This window comes from Orbicella faveolata, unplaced genomic scaffold, assembly GCF_042242905.1.
Source record: "Orbicella faveolata isolate gen_17 unplaced genomic scaffold, um_ofav_v1 contig_46, whole genome shotgun sequence".
Taxonomy (NCBI): domain Eukaryota; kingdom Metazoa; phylum Cnidaria; class Anthozoa; order Scleractinia; family Merulinidae; genus Orbicella; species Orbicella faveolata.
In genome coordinates, this window is record NW_028301576.1 from 13,402,351 (window position 1) to 13,415,812 (window position 13,462).

At 40.6% G+C, this 13,462-nt stretch overlaps 3 protein-coding genes across 3 annotated transcripts; 1 reads left to right on the forward strand and 2 right to left on the reverse strand.

Moving 5' to 3' along the window:
• The first annotated feature begins 1,032 nt into the window (after positions 1–1,032).
• On the forward strand, positions 1,033–2,492 carry LOC149098499 (uncharacterized). The gene is made up of 2 exons (XM_089278551.1): positions 1,033–2,042; positions 2,128–2,492. Exon 2 carries the CDS (start codon positions 2,131–2,133, stop codon positions 2,482–2,484), a length of 354 nt encoding a protein of 117 aa, XP_089134677.1. The 5' UTR covers positions 1,033–2,042; positions 2,128–2,130; the 3' UTR covers positions 2,485–2,492.
• A 29-nt stretch (positions 2,493–2,521) lies between these two features.
• Positions 2,522–10,629, reverse strand: LOC149098500 (uncharacterized). Its single transcript, XM_089278531.1, has 6 exons — positions 9,981–10,629; positions 8,722–9,872; positions 7,168–7,572; positions 6,830–6,977; positions 6,013–6,230; positions 2,522–5,373 (listed from the first exon to the last, which is right to left on the reverse strand). Exons 2-6 carry the CDS (start codon positions 9,730–9,732, stop codon positions 3,703–3,705), a joined length of 3,453 nt encoding a protein of 1,150 aa, XP_089134657.1. The 5' UTR covers positions 9,733–9,872; positions 9,981–10,629; the 3' UTR covers positions 2,522–3,702.
• Positions 10,630–10,897: 268 nt separating this feature from the next.
• Positions 10,898–12,730, reverse strand: LOC110041288 (uncharacterized). Its single transcript, XM_089278540.1, has one exon. The coding sequence runs from the start codon at positions 12,351–12,353 to the stop codon at positions 11,160–11,162; it is 1,194 nt and encodes a 397-aa protein (XP_089134666.1). The 5' UTR covers positions 12,354–12,730; the 3' UTR covers positions 10,898–11,159.
• Positions 12,731–13,462: the final 732 nt, after the last annotated feature.

The following is a 13,462-nucleotide window of genomic DNA, read 5'->3' on the forward strand; positions in this document are numbered from 1 at the left end:
TCCATTTCAGAAATGAGCGCGAAACTCGTTTTGCGAATGGAATGGAACGAGACCGTTCGGACCCGTTGCGATCCATTCGACACCAAGAAATTTTCGAACCTCAGCCCGGGAATTTCGGTTGAATGGACCGCGCCCTGTAACTGCACCTTCGGGAAACGAGCGGAAAGAAACACGCGAGCACAACAAAGAATTGAAACAATTAAAAATAATGAACTGGCACTGAACGGCAAGACTCACTGAAGAGTCAGTCACTGAGAAAGCTGGTGAGTGGACAGAGGCAGCTTGTTCAAAGAAACCCCTGCGAATTCGGGGATATCCGACATCTGCTCTGCCCGCCGCACCAAATCCCTGGACGAAATTCTTGTTACATGTGGTTCTGCAGCGTAAGCTACAATGAAAAATGCTTTTTGGTTGGAGGAAGCTATGAAAAAAAGAATAGTGAACTCTTCTCGTGCAAGTAATTTTGTCGCTCGCCCGGGGTCGCTCGGTGGTATTTCGCTTTGTAAGTCCTTAGTGTCCAGAGGGCCGAATAGCGAGATAAAGCATCATACCAATAACTTGATTTTCCCCGGCGCAACGTTTGAGAAGCATCTTCAACGAACGTCCTGTCAGAGCAATTGAACTCAGCTCAATTTGATTCCTTGCCGTCATCAGTGATAGGACTCTGACATGGCAGCATAAGTACCCTGATATAAAAACCCCAAATAGTCCTGTCTTGGCACTGTTATTGAAATTTATCCGTCTTTTATATGCAAACAGTATTAGCCGAATATATACACTGCTAGGGACAAGTTTATAACTATCTGATCACCAGAAAGCCGGAATATTCCAGTGTCAGACGGAATACAGCTTTAAGTAATGGTCCGCGTAAGAACTAGGCAAAAGAACAATAGACTAGTGCAATAGCGTCAGTTACGTTTCAGGCGCTAATCCCCATAATCACATTAAATCTGAATGATCTGATTGGCCCAGGCGCAAAAAGCGCGAATTTTGAATTGAGAATTTGATTTAAGATCCCTTCTAAATCATTAAAATAAGATTTCATTTCAGCTACGCGTTAGATACATTAAAAATTGTAACATATCTTAAGTCTGGACAATTCCTATGCGCCAATACCGAGAAAATTAAACTGATATAGAATAACATCGGGATCGGTTCCGTGAACCATCAATCAGCGACCTTGTTAAGGCCATTTCGCTCGAATTTCACTAAAGAACTGTCAGTTTATGATCCAAAGCAGTAACTTTTTCACGCGTGTTTGGGAGCCCGACAAAGACGCGCGAAGTAAATACCTGGCTGAAATTCGTGAACGTTCCGTGAATGTATTTCAAAACCAGTCTTCTAACACAGCAAAGTTTGATATAATGTCCACCGCCTCAAAAATATTATAATAGTAATAATAATCGTTGTCCGCCATATCGCGAACCTAGAAGGAGTCCATTCTCGGGCCGTGGGATGGCCTTTGATAAATTAGTATTTCTTTCTTTACTCGACTGTTTCACTTTACGCACCTTTCGGACTATTCAGGTAACAGAGATGAGCGATAACGTTGTACTGTTCGTTATGTGAAATGTTTATACTCCTCAGCAATCGACGTGACGATAAGCTTGGAACATCACTTGCAAGTTATTCTGAACCACCATGATAGAACAAATGTCAACAAAAAAAATTATAGGGCTTCCGATGCTTCAAACTCTTGTGGTAAAACTGATCAGAAATTGCGAAATCGTAAAAATGTGGCACCTTCTGACTGGCCGATTGCGATCGTGTTTCCGCTCGCATCGTATGTCTGGGCATTATTTTTCGATCTGCAGAGAGCTTACTGCTGTTTCAATAGAGAAATCATTCAGGAGCTATCCCGCCAAAAATGGAAAAGAGGCAAGTCAAGCTTTGTTAGCATTCTGACAAATTAGAAATTTCGAATCAGTGCCCCATTAGTTGTTCTGACTTGCTGGTTTGATTCCAGAAAGGGAGATTCACAGCCACGGGGAGAGCACGAGAGTGGACCCTCGGAACCAAAGCGAAAGAAGTTAGATTCTAGCGTGAGTACTAGATGAATTCATTGCTAAGCTTTCAGAAATAGCTTTCTTAGTTAACTGAATTCGAACTTTTCTTTTCTTTGTGTAGAAAATGGAACTATGTAGGCTTTATGGAAAAAACAATCCGTCGCCGAAGAAGATGCTGGTCATACAGGGCCTCAAGCTGGGAAAAAACTTCGCCACGCTCTCGTCCGAGCTAAATGTTGCCGAGGCAACCACCGAGGTGTACGGCATCGATTGTCTTGCCGCTGGAGCCGATTTAGATCACGAGTCTGTGGCTAAATGCCTCAAAGTAAGCAAGGAGTCATTTGATGTCATCAAAAGTGAAATAATGGCAAACGAGGACAAGAAACTTCGCACCGTATGGGACAACCTTGGTCAGCTATTCTCCTATAATCAAATACGTTTTGTGTTAGCATGCCTCATTCATGATTATGAACTATAGTTGTAATCACCTTTTTGCAGCAAAGACAGCAGGCAAATCAGGCAACTGTTGTAGTTTTTATTTCGGTATAAGACGGCGAGCAATCTATGCAACCGTTATAGCCTCCAAAATAAATTGTTTGTCAGCCTCTCTAGCCTCTTTTCTTATTTTTCAGTTTGTATTTTTGCATGTTTTTCAGAGTGAGAAAATAAATATTCTTTGTTGTGAGATCTGACAATTTTCTACAACTGTTTTCTTATGTGCTTTTGACTATCAACAATAACACACACTGCTAATTTTATCATACCGAACAAGGTATTACCCCTTGTATACAATGTTACTTGCAGAAAATATTTCAATTATTACCCGATATTATGCCAATGCCCAGTTTCCCAAAAAAGAAGACATTCAGTTTTTAGTGCAGGTAAGCAAAGTTAAGGAAAAACAAAACAAACACAGGGCTCCACATCTTTTGAATGGACAAACTACCAAGCTCTATTCCATCTCGGGATGGAAGATAACTGCATGAATGGCCTCTTTGAAGAAAAGTAAATGATAAAAATTATGCCTAAGTGCTTGCAACATACAAGTACAATATTCTGTTTTCAATCATTGTGCGGTTCCAGAAAATATCCATACCCATCCTGAGGGTTAGGGTTAGTTTAAAGGGGGAGGTGGTCTCAAAAACTGAAATGATGGAGAGGGGCAGGTTGGGGGGGGGGGGGGAGAAGACAAAGGACAAAAAAGGTCTACAGGTTTGGTTTTGATATTTTCTAGATAAAAAAAACCCTCTTTTTTGAGAGAGACAAATAAATAGGCATGGATGCCACAATTACAGTATCAGACTACTGAAAAAACTCTGTCAACTGTCAGCATATCATTTGACCTATTCCTTAGGCTAGTTGTTGTTCTGACCAGTTATACTAGCACGTGGAAACGATCTAACAAGATCTATTCTTCTATTTTTTAACCCGAGAGGAAAATCAGAATGCTATAAGATCAACTGGTAAAGAACACATCAGAAAGCCACCCAGACATATCTGATCTTATAGTGAATATGACCAAACTATTACATGGATCTTTTGATTGTCAAGAACAACTACAGTCAATAGAGAATGGTCTAAACAAACCATTAGGGCCGATTTAAATGACACATGACCGCCTGTGAGAAACTTGCATGAGATGATTAGAAAACTAGAAAAATCGTACATGACAAGGTTGTGCAATCTAAATCAGCCCTTATGCATATATAACTTCAGTTACAGACCCCAATGTGAGTGAGGTCTGCCAATTTAAATTCATCATTTTATCAATCCATTCAGTAAATTCTACTCCATTGCCAGGTGGAGAACTTGCTATTATTGCTCCACAGTCTCTGTGGGAATGGGAGTCCACAAAATACATATGTCCACAGCTGTCAACAAGTAAAAACATTGTTCTTCCACAGGAAAAGAACAGCAGACAAATTCTTTGCCTCCTACCAGCTAAATCATCCAGCAACTCAGCAAGTAAATGTTTTGCAACAACAGTCCCGCCAAATAGATCTTTTTGCTGTCCGAGACAGAGTACACCACAGTCATCACCAGCCATTTCAACAGCTTCATCCACATTAAGATTTATTCCTTCATGATCAAACATTTCATCGTGCAAGTCATTTCCTCGAATCATTGCCTCCCTGAGGGCATCCTTCCAAAGAACATCCAGTGCAAGTCCTTGTCGTGGGGGAAGAATACCCTTTGATGCTACTTGTCCAAAGTACAGAGAAATGAAAGCACAAGCATTGCTTCCATTTCTTCCACCAATTGTCGACTGACTAAAATCAGCAGGAAAAAGCCATTCTATTACAGCACCCGATATTTGCGATGCACGACCAGTGACAATGGCTTGCGGTGAGACAGGTGCCAGGGCAGCAGCAGTGGAACTGAAAGATTCACTGGATGGCACAGTACCAGGTGTTGCAGTGGATGTCATGTTAGCTGTGGGTACTCTGAGTGGCACAGCAGCTGATGGCACACTCGATGGGATAGTAGCTGGTAATGTAGTTGTAAACAAAGAAGCTGCTGGAACACTGCACGGGACAGTAGTTTGTGGTGTAGTTGTAGACACAGAAGCTGTTGTAGCTGTCGATGCAGTTGTACACACAGAAGCTGTTGGTGCATTGGAAGGCACAGTAGCCGGTGGGGCAGTGAAGGATGGCACTGGAGCAGATGGCATACCAGAAGGCATGCTACCTGATGGTGCAATGGAAGAGGATACACTAGGAGTGGGCGGCCCACTCACAGGTAAATTCCTATTCTTCCGATGGTACGTTGACCACCAACTCTTGATTTGAGTTGCTGTAAGTACTTCCAAGCCTGCATCTTCCATTGCTCTCATCACATCCCGTGGTTCAGCTCTAATGCGATTTACTGCCTGTCTGTTGTAAAATGCAATCATGATATCCTTCTGAGCTTGGCTGAACACTGTTCTCTTTCCTGGACCATGTTTCAGGGCATATCCACTTTCCAGCCTCTCTGGTAGGTACTGGTCAACCACAGTAGCATGCAGTGATGCCATAACTGACTGCTCAGGGGCATGTTGAATAAACTTCAATGCATATCCCTCATTTCTTGAAGCAGGAAATTGTGTAGGGCACTGAGACGGTTCTGGTGCTGGCTCTTCTTCAGATGTTAATGCACCAGTTGCTCCAGCCACTGGAATCTGGCGTCCAGACAGTGTTTCAATTTGTGCCTGTGTCTTATTGACAACATTTCCAACCCCGGCTAATGACCTCAGCTGCAGACCATTTGCAAATTGGCCTTCAGTTGGAAAGGTGAAGTTTCCAAATAACGAAATATCCTTTAGAGTTCCCACTTTTGTTGCTTTTGATCTGTCAATGATCAGCTTCTTGCAAGTTGCATTCTTCATTGTCTGGAAGAAAATAAAAACATGTAAAAATCAGAAACACTATTTTACACAGTTGCCAATCATCAAAAACTTAATAGTTCCCTGACTTTTTCACTGACCTTTGAAATATACAGTATTCACTGAGTTTGAGTTTGAGTTTGTTAGGTGGATAACCCAATGTTTGCATTTTGACGAGCCCGCTGGATACAACTCGTAAAAATATACAGTGATACTACACACCAAAACATCTAATAAGATGAATGTATTATTCAGTAAACCACCCCAATAAAAATATATGCACCTAATTCAACTCCAACTATCATGTGCAGCCAAGAATCATATTTACATCTTACAATGATCCTGGAGAGATTTAACAATCATTCCTCCTTCCAACCATTTACATTTACATACATGCTTGCTAAGTAGCCTTTCAATGGGCAATGCAGACTTACTATGAAAGAGTAGACCAATGTAAAACTTGAGAGTTATGTTAATAATGCAGTTCTGACATTCAAACTATCTTTTCAATGTAAACTACTGAGCTGTGTTTTTGTCTTTTTGTTTTGCTGTTGTTTTGTATTTGCACAGTGAGTATTAAGTCTGTCAGTGAAATTTTTCTGTGACTATTCAACAGAAAAATACCAATGTCCAGGGAACATTTACCTTGATCAGCTCTGCAACTTGTTCTCCACTTTCTAAATCGTTTCCCAATCGTACCCACCGCACAATCTTATGGCTGATATGAGCGAAGTGGGAATCAAGTTGAGACTTTCCCTCACCAGCTTCAAAAAAGTTGTATTCTTTCAACGTGATTTTGAACACTTTGTTCACTTCAGATAAGTACAGGAGAACCCCACTGTTATGGTAGTGTGGCCCATTATCTAAAACAGAGGAAGTAAACATAATAATCATTTATATATATCAGGACAGGAAAATACCCAGGTCTGACTGCCCGGAGCAAGTAAATTTTGCCCTATGGCAAGTGAAAATACAAGTTTGGTGGTCTCATGGGCAAGTGAAATTAGCCTCAGTAGTCTTATTAGTGATAATTCCACTCAAAAACATTTCCAAAACTCAAGTCTGCAACATGAGCAAAACAATGAGTTGAAAACATGGATTGCTTTAGAATACATACGTTTGTGTCAATGTCCAGAATCTCTCACCTAGTTTAGTACCAGTAAGCTCAGTTTGCTTTAGTCTATCACTGAGTATAAACAGTACCTTATAAATGATATAGTTGATAAATCATGAACATTGCACGCCTATTGGGCAGGCAAGTAATAAATGTATTTTAGAGGGGGCAACCGAAAACTGACTGGCCCACGGGACAACTGGATTTTGTTTCTACCGTTTACCTTTGATAGATTTGCAAAAATAATAAAGAATAAAGTATGACACCCTCATCTTGTTGGTGAACTGTTTTTATGTGCTGCATATTAATGAATTCAGGTCTGTGTACATATATCTAAAGTAAGCATACCAGAAAACAAGTAGACTGTGAATCCTGGGTAAACAGTTTCCAGCCATCTAAAACCAATGTCAAGGGCACTCTGGGTGAACCAGGCATCTTGCTTTGTATCTTCGGACCACAAGTCAATCACTTCTGCCTTTCTATCTCCCTCAGACACCTGAAGTTTACAATTATTTCAAAAACTCAAATCAAAACAAATCAAACAAACATATTAATGAGATGCAGAAGTTTCCAAAGCCAAAATGGGATGCTTGTGCTCTAAGGCACAATGTATATGTAAATAAACTTAGGGTGCACTTCACAACGAAGTCAAAAAATGCAAGAAAAGGGACTATGAAGGAATTTACCTGTGCAATTATAAGGAAACCATGAAGAGATATCCCCCTCTTTCCGTACCACTCTCGTTGGTTTTCACGAGTCCTAAGCCCCAGCTCAACTTTCATCTTGTAATCCATGATTAATACAATCTCACCAGGACAAAGGTTTGCGAGGACATAGCGATAGTAGCACCCCTGGTGTTTTGTGCGAACAATGTGCGCAAGGTACTCCTTATGGTTAGAAACAATCTGATCCCAGGACTTGGAGAAAGAAGCCTTTTTAGGGAGATCAACAACTCCTTCCACAGCTTCCTTTACTTCTTTTCTAATCTTGTGAAATGCGTCAACATTGGATGAATACTGGTTATGTTCCCCCGAACAGTGACCAAGGGCATAATCCAGACACAACTCAGCACATGCAGAATGCCGCTCCAGCTAGACCAAAAAAAAGAACATATAGAAATGGCATTAAGGTGGCCGAACACAGTACAGTTTTCCCGCACGCTTTTGCTGATACAATTCAGCACGTGCACAAGGATTGCAAGAAACAAACATGCCGTCAATAGAGCGATCATTTTATTTACTCAACACCCGTAGTATCTGTGCTATTTTTCTCTATATTTGAACACAGTGTATTGATGGTTTTAGTCTTTTATTACAAAGATACATTGGAAAAGGTAACGATGCAAAGAACCCAGCAATTCTCAGCTTTTTCTTTGTTACCGAAAGAACCCAGTTATATGCAGCGCATGCGCAGTTGCTCAAAAAATTGAGACCGATTGCTTTTGTAGAAACTTGCCGATTTCTAACGATCCAGTAGTTAGAATTTCAAGAAATTTGGCAAAAAAATAGTTCAGAACATGCAGTGAAAACGATTTACGGCGAATTACGAAAATCGTCTATGTCAAAATTTTATTAGAACAGTGTTGACAGAAGGGATTTAAAGTCAATTTGTAGTGGGCAAATGATGAAAAAAAATCTAACGACTGGATTTTTTTTTAAATAAACAAAAACCATTTTTTAAGCCTTGTTTTTAACCAGCCCCGTTGCCATGGCAACAGCACACACCTTAGCCAAAATGCGAGAATAAACCCCTCTGAGGTTAACCTTGACTCTTGCAAAAAACGGGTGCCAAAGCATAAATAGTTTAAAATAAATGGTGAATTAGGCATAGGCACTTGAAAACTGTGTTTGGCCACCTTAATAACATCCATGAACATTGACATTACTGCAGGCAATATGATAGAATTACATTGTAGTTAGTGAGGTTTCCGTCCATACACAGCTTCAATACTTGTAGACAAAGAAGGTCAAAATATGACTAAAAAGAACTATACTTTCAAATGACATGTCCTGTTACTGTAAGTGTAGCAGTCCCTGTAAGTTTGTAATTCTCCTGGTCCCCTGGTTATAGTAGATACTACTGTATATAGGTCCAGAGGACTTAAGCATATTTTAGGAATGGTTTTAGGAATGGTATACATAACATTCTTGGGAATTCATCGTGTCCATCCCTAATTGCAGATTCATCATTTTTCAAATGATAACCATACGGCATTTCCTATTTGTCAATTTACTGCTTACCTCCTTGGGAAATTCCACCTTCAGATATTTTTGGTACTGTCTTGAGGTAGAGACAGTTTCAGAATGAGCAGCAGCATTGATCATACCAGCCTTTTTGAGGTCATCTAGGAGCAGCTGCAAGGATTCAAAGTTGGAATGACCAAAGTCATCACACAGGTTGCAAAGGCCTGCAAGCATCGAGTTCATTCTAAAATTCTTTGGAAGGTGTGAATAAATGTATGTCCTCTTCAGACCATCAGGGAACTTAAGCTGATATTGCTGGATAACATTTTTGATGTCACACTGCCAATATCTCACACCAGTTTCCTTCCCATCAACAAGCACACTTCTGCAAGAGGAAGGCCTTGAAATATCATCTTGGTTGACAAAACTTTGAAATTCGTCAATGACGTCGGGACTTACTGCTTGCCTGGTAAATGAAATACCATCACGGGGAACACCACCTTTCCCAAACAATATTGCATGCACTCTTGCTGCAGTAATGGTTGACTTTGAGCAAGGGAAATAACTCTGAAGTTCAGATATTGTGAAATCTTGGGCCACAATTGACAACAACCTTCTCCGTTCATCACCAAACTTACTGACTCGTCCGATAGCTCGTGCAGTCTCAGTCCGATTTCTCCCTTGTTCCACTCCACTCACATTTAGTTTACTCCCTTTCATGCTGTCTCCAATAAGGAGTTTGCTGGATATTTTTGCACCCTGTGCCCGTATCAATCGGCTCTTCTCTTTATCTTTGGCTGCAATGTAATCTTTTGCTAATGAATTCAACAGTTTGTCATCGCTGCTACTCTTCTGGTGGCTACTGAACAAATCAGCAAACTGACCTTTGAATTTCTTGGTAGTAAGGATGTCCCTCATTATGGCTTGAGTACCCTGCACACCAAGGGCTGTGTAGTCCGACAGTACCATGTCTATTTTACACATAATTTCGTTCCTTAAATCGATCTTCCTTCGAAACCGACACATTCGTAGCTCTGGCGGTTCTGAAAAGTTTCTGGGATCTGACATGCTTTGTCCTCTGAAGGTTTCCCACTAGGGTAATCAGCGAAAACGTCAGCTTCAACTGGATCATCTAGGACACCACAAACTTTATCTTCTGTATTACTCTCAAGCGTAGGAGATAATACGCTTTGGCTTGCCGAAGCAGTCTAGAAAATAACAAAGTCGAATGAGTGAAGAGTAAAGATAGACAGATGTTTAGCCATTTGAGGGAAGTATGGTAACACATGTGGAAGTGTGACAGTATTTTAGCTTACCTCTAGCTCTTCGCATCTTGTTTGTAGTTGAATCCTTTCCCTACAAAAGGTACATATCTTCCGTTTGCGTTCCTTGTGCCCAGATGCACTCCATTTACCAGCGCCACAAAATTTTTCTTCGCGGTAAGTCGCAGCAAGCAGCTGTTTTATTCCAACATTTCCAAATCCCCACTCGCTGTGTTGTGGACAACAGCAACCACTTTTGAAGGGCATTTCACCAGTATTTTAGCATAACGTACTTTAAGATCGAAGTAGACAAAATAACCTTTGTATTCGTAACAATTGTGACTCAAAAGACACCTTTAACGGACAAGAAAGCTTGATAAAGTCTCTGATCGCAAATCGCAAATCCAAGATGGCGTCTCACGGAGATCGTTCGTGATGCACGTTTTCCGCTCTAACTTTTGATTGGCGCATAGAACAATGCTAATATTTGACCGTGAGGTAGACAGAGGGGACATGGGGCAAACTAAGGAGAAAAATGTTGTTTATGTCGGGTTTTTCATTGTTTTTTTGGCGATTTTTGGACATCGACCAATCAGATTCGTCGATTTAATTGAAATTAATAATTAAGAATTCACACCTTTTAATCGATTTTGCGTTTGGCCTTCCTAGTTCTTACGCGGACCATTACTTAATCTGTTCGTATGGCATGACTCCTGATCCTCCTGCCGGTAATGCAGCTGTAATAATGCATGTAATCCGTCTGAGTCGATAAAACACGCCAAAGAATAACACTGAACCTAGTAAAGTACTTTAATTCGTTTCCGGTACAAATCAGCTTATTTAGTCAGTGCTGTTGACAAGAATGTGAGGTCTTCAGCTTGGATAAATAAAAGAGGATTTCTTTATAAATACTGATTGCCTTTCTTCTTGTCCCTTTTCCCCATGTTTCCGATTCAAAGAGTAATCACAACAACTAATATAGTATTTTAATTTCTTTTCCTTTACAATAAGAAATAGAATCCGATCTAAAAACCCTATAAATTAATTGCACCTTTTAGAATTATTATATCTCTATGTAGTGTTAAACGTTTTACATGCGGAAAGCCATGGTTTGGTTTAAAAAAAGTGCAAAATTTCGCTTTCTGTTTCCAATTCCTGGATTTGTCAGTCCAAATGATTTAGTTATCTTGCTATCTATAAACCGATACTCACAGTACAGTGTATCGTAATTGTTTACAGATTTTTGCTATCTGCGGTAACACGTTCAACAAAGGAAAAATTGACGACCTTCACAGATGGAAACCTTTCGGACAACTCTGTCTCAATTAGTTCTTTGAATTTTTCGTCAACAATGGTACCATTAATATCTAAAATTTCTAACACTGTTGTAGGCATCCCGCTTTCGGATAACCCACCTTCCGCTATAAAAACATTCAAAAATTCAAACGCCCCTGTGCTCCTTATCAAATTTTGACCTATACGAAGAACTTTCAATTTTGAGTTGTTAGCAACACCCTTTGCAATGAAGCTTGCGGCTTGGGGCGTAAACAGATTCCCACAAGCTGAAATTTCAACAAGGCTTCGATTGCTAGCGATTACTTCGCCAAGAATTTCAGCTCCTTGGTCGCGTAAGTAGTTCCATGAAATGTTCAAAGCAGACAGCGTTTTGGTTTTTCGTAAACCCGGCAAAAAGGCCTGTAACCCCGTTACTTCAAGCTGATTTGAGTTAACGAAAAGCTTTTCGAGAACAAAGTTCTTCTCCAAAACAAAAGACATTTGCTTGGCGAATTGATCACATAGAATGTTTTGAGACAAGTCCAGTTCTTTTAGAACAGTTTTACGGCAAAGAGCAGCGAGGAGAGATTCCACGTCCGGGTCGGTTAAGTTGTTCCTCGAGAGATTCAGTTTTTCTACAGTTTGGTTCTTATTGAGCATCTCTCCAATGCTGGAAATAGCATTCTGTCCAAGCATATCACCAGACAGGTCAAGCTCTCTCACAGAAAAGTTCTCCTCCAGGCCTTTAGCTACAGCTTTCCCTCCTTCGTCTCCAAGATGGCTGTTAGCGAGGGATAAACGTACAATAGTTGAACGTGGAACTAACTGGGAACCAATTTCACAAGCGGCTTTCGGGTCAATGATCCAACCGTTCAAATCAACTTGTTTGTCAAAACTGTGCTGCCTAAAGAACTCAAATTGGCTTGATACACCATCCACATTATTGTTGTTCTCTTCTTGTTCTTTTTCCATTTGAAATGTTTTCTCTGCGTTCAGAACTCGACTTTTTGCTCCGGAGGCGAGTCGAACGTGGCTCGATATTTTTGGCGATCTGTAGACTTTCGGTATAGCGCGAAATCTTGGGTCGTGCGATGTTTTGACTTTAAGTTCGTTCATCCGTATAATGGAAGATAAATCCCAGGATGTAGACATTACAGCTGTATTAAAGAGGGTGACCCTCTATCGAACACCGTTGTTGCCGTGTTTGGGGTCTTCCTAGTTTGCCTGGCCTGCAATTGGTAGCAAACGTCATCTGCGTTTTCACGATGTAGTCTCCTAGTTTTATCGTGGCCTACAGGCATTTAATTATTTACCCACCGAGTCAGACGACTTAACCAATTAAATTAAATCCGAACATTAAACCTATAAGAATGCTTACTTTTCTCCTCCGTGTTTTGTTTGATAAAGGAACATGGCATATCTTTTGCAAAGCGCTGTCGTTTTCACTGGCACATAGCTGCTAACAATCATGCATGAGTAGATAACAGCAAGATTTTTAACCTGTGCCAGCTAAAATATCAGTTGGTGAATGGAAAATACAATCCCCCTCTAAACACGGAAAATAAGTTACCGACCAAACGACGACATATCGGACTATTCATTGGAGGCACCCTAAGTAAATACGCTTTTAATGGCCTTCAGATCGAGTTAATAGGTTTACCAGTGCAACTTTACTACTAAAAACCAGACGGAACAATGAAAGCAACTGGTAATCACTTCCGTTAATAAACGCGACAGTTCTTTACTGCTAGTACATGTTGAAAGGTAGTTTTAAGACAAATTCTCCAGCTTTTTGCATTTATATATCTGCAGCAATCCTCTGAGGTGAATCTTACGATAATCACGCCGGAAAGAAATGGTTGAAATAAACTGAATGCTTGCACCATCATTGTTTAAAAAAGAACAAGTGTTGAAATAAAGCCGGAGGGGTATCTCACAGACTATCCGTTTTTGGCAGCTTGGGCTACGAAGGCTCGTGTTGTTGTTCAGCTATAAATGTCGCCGCTTGCAGCAAAGTTTGGTGGTGGAAGGGGGAGTGTATTTTTGGGGTAGGGAGGGGAGTGTTTGCGCAAACCTTTTAAAATAACTGGGATGGAAATCACAACGCCGAACCGATGGGCTGCTGGAACCGCGGAGCCGTAACAGAAGATTGGTGTTGTCAGATGAACTGAAATTGATAATTTGAAATAGTCTACCGATAACCTGAAAATATCCACGAAAAAACCACGCTTACGACGATCGTTCGCACTAAAATGGCAAAA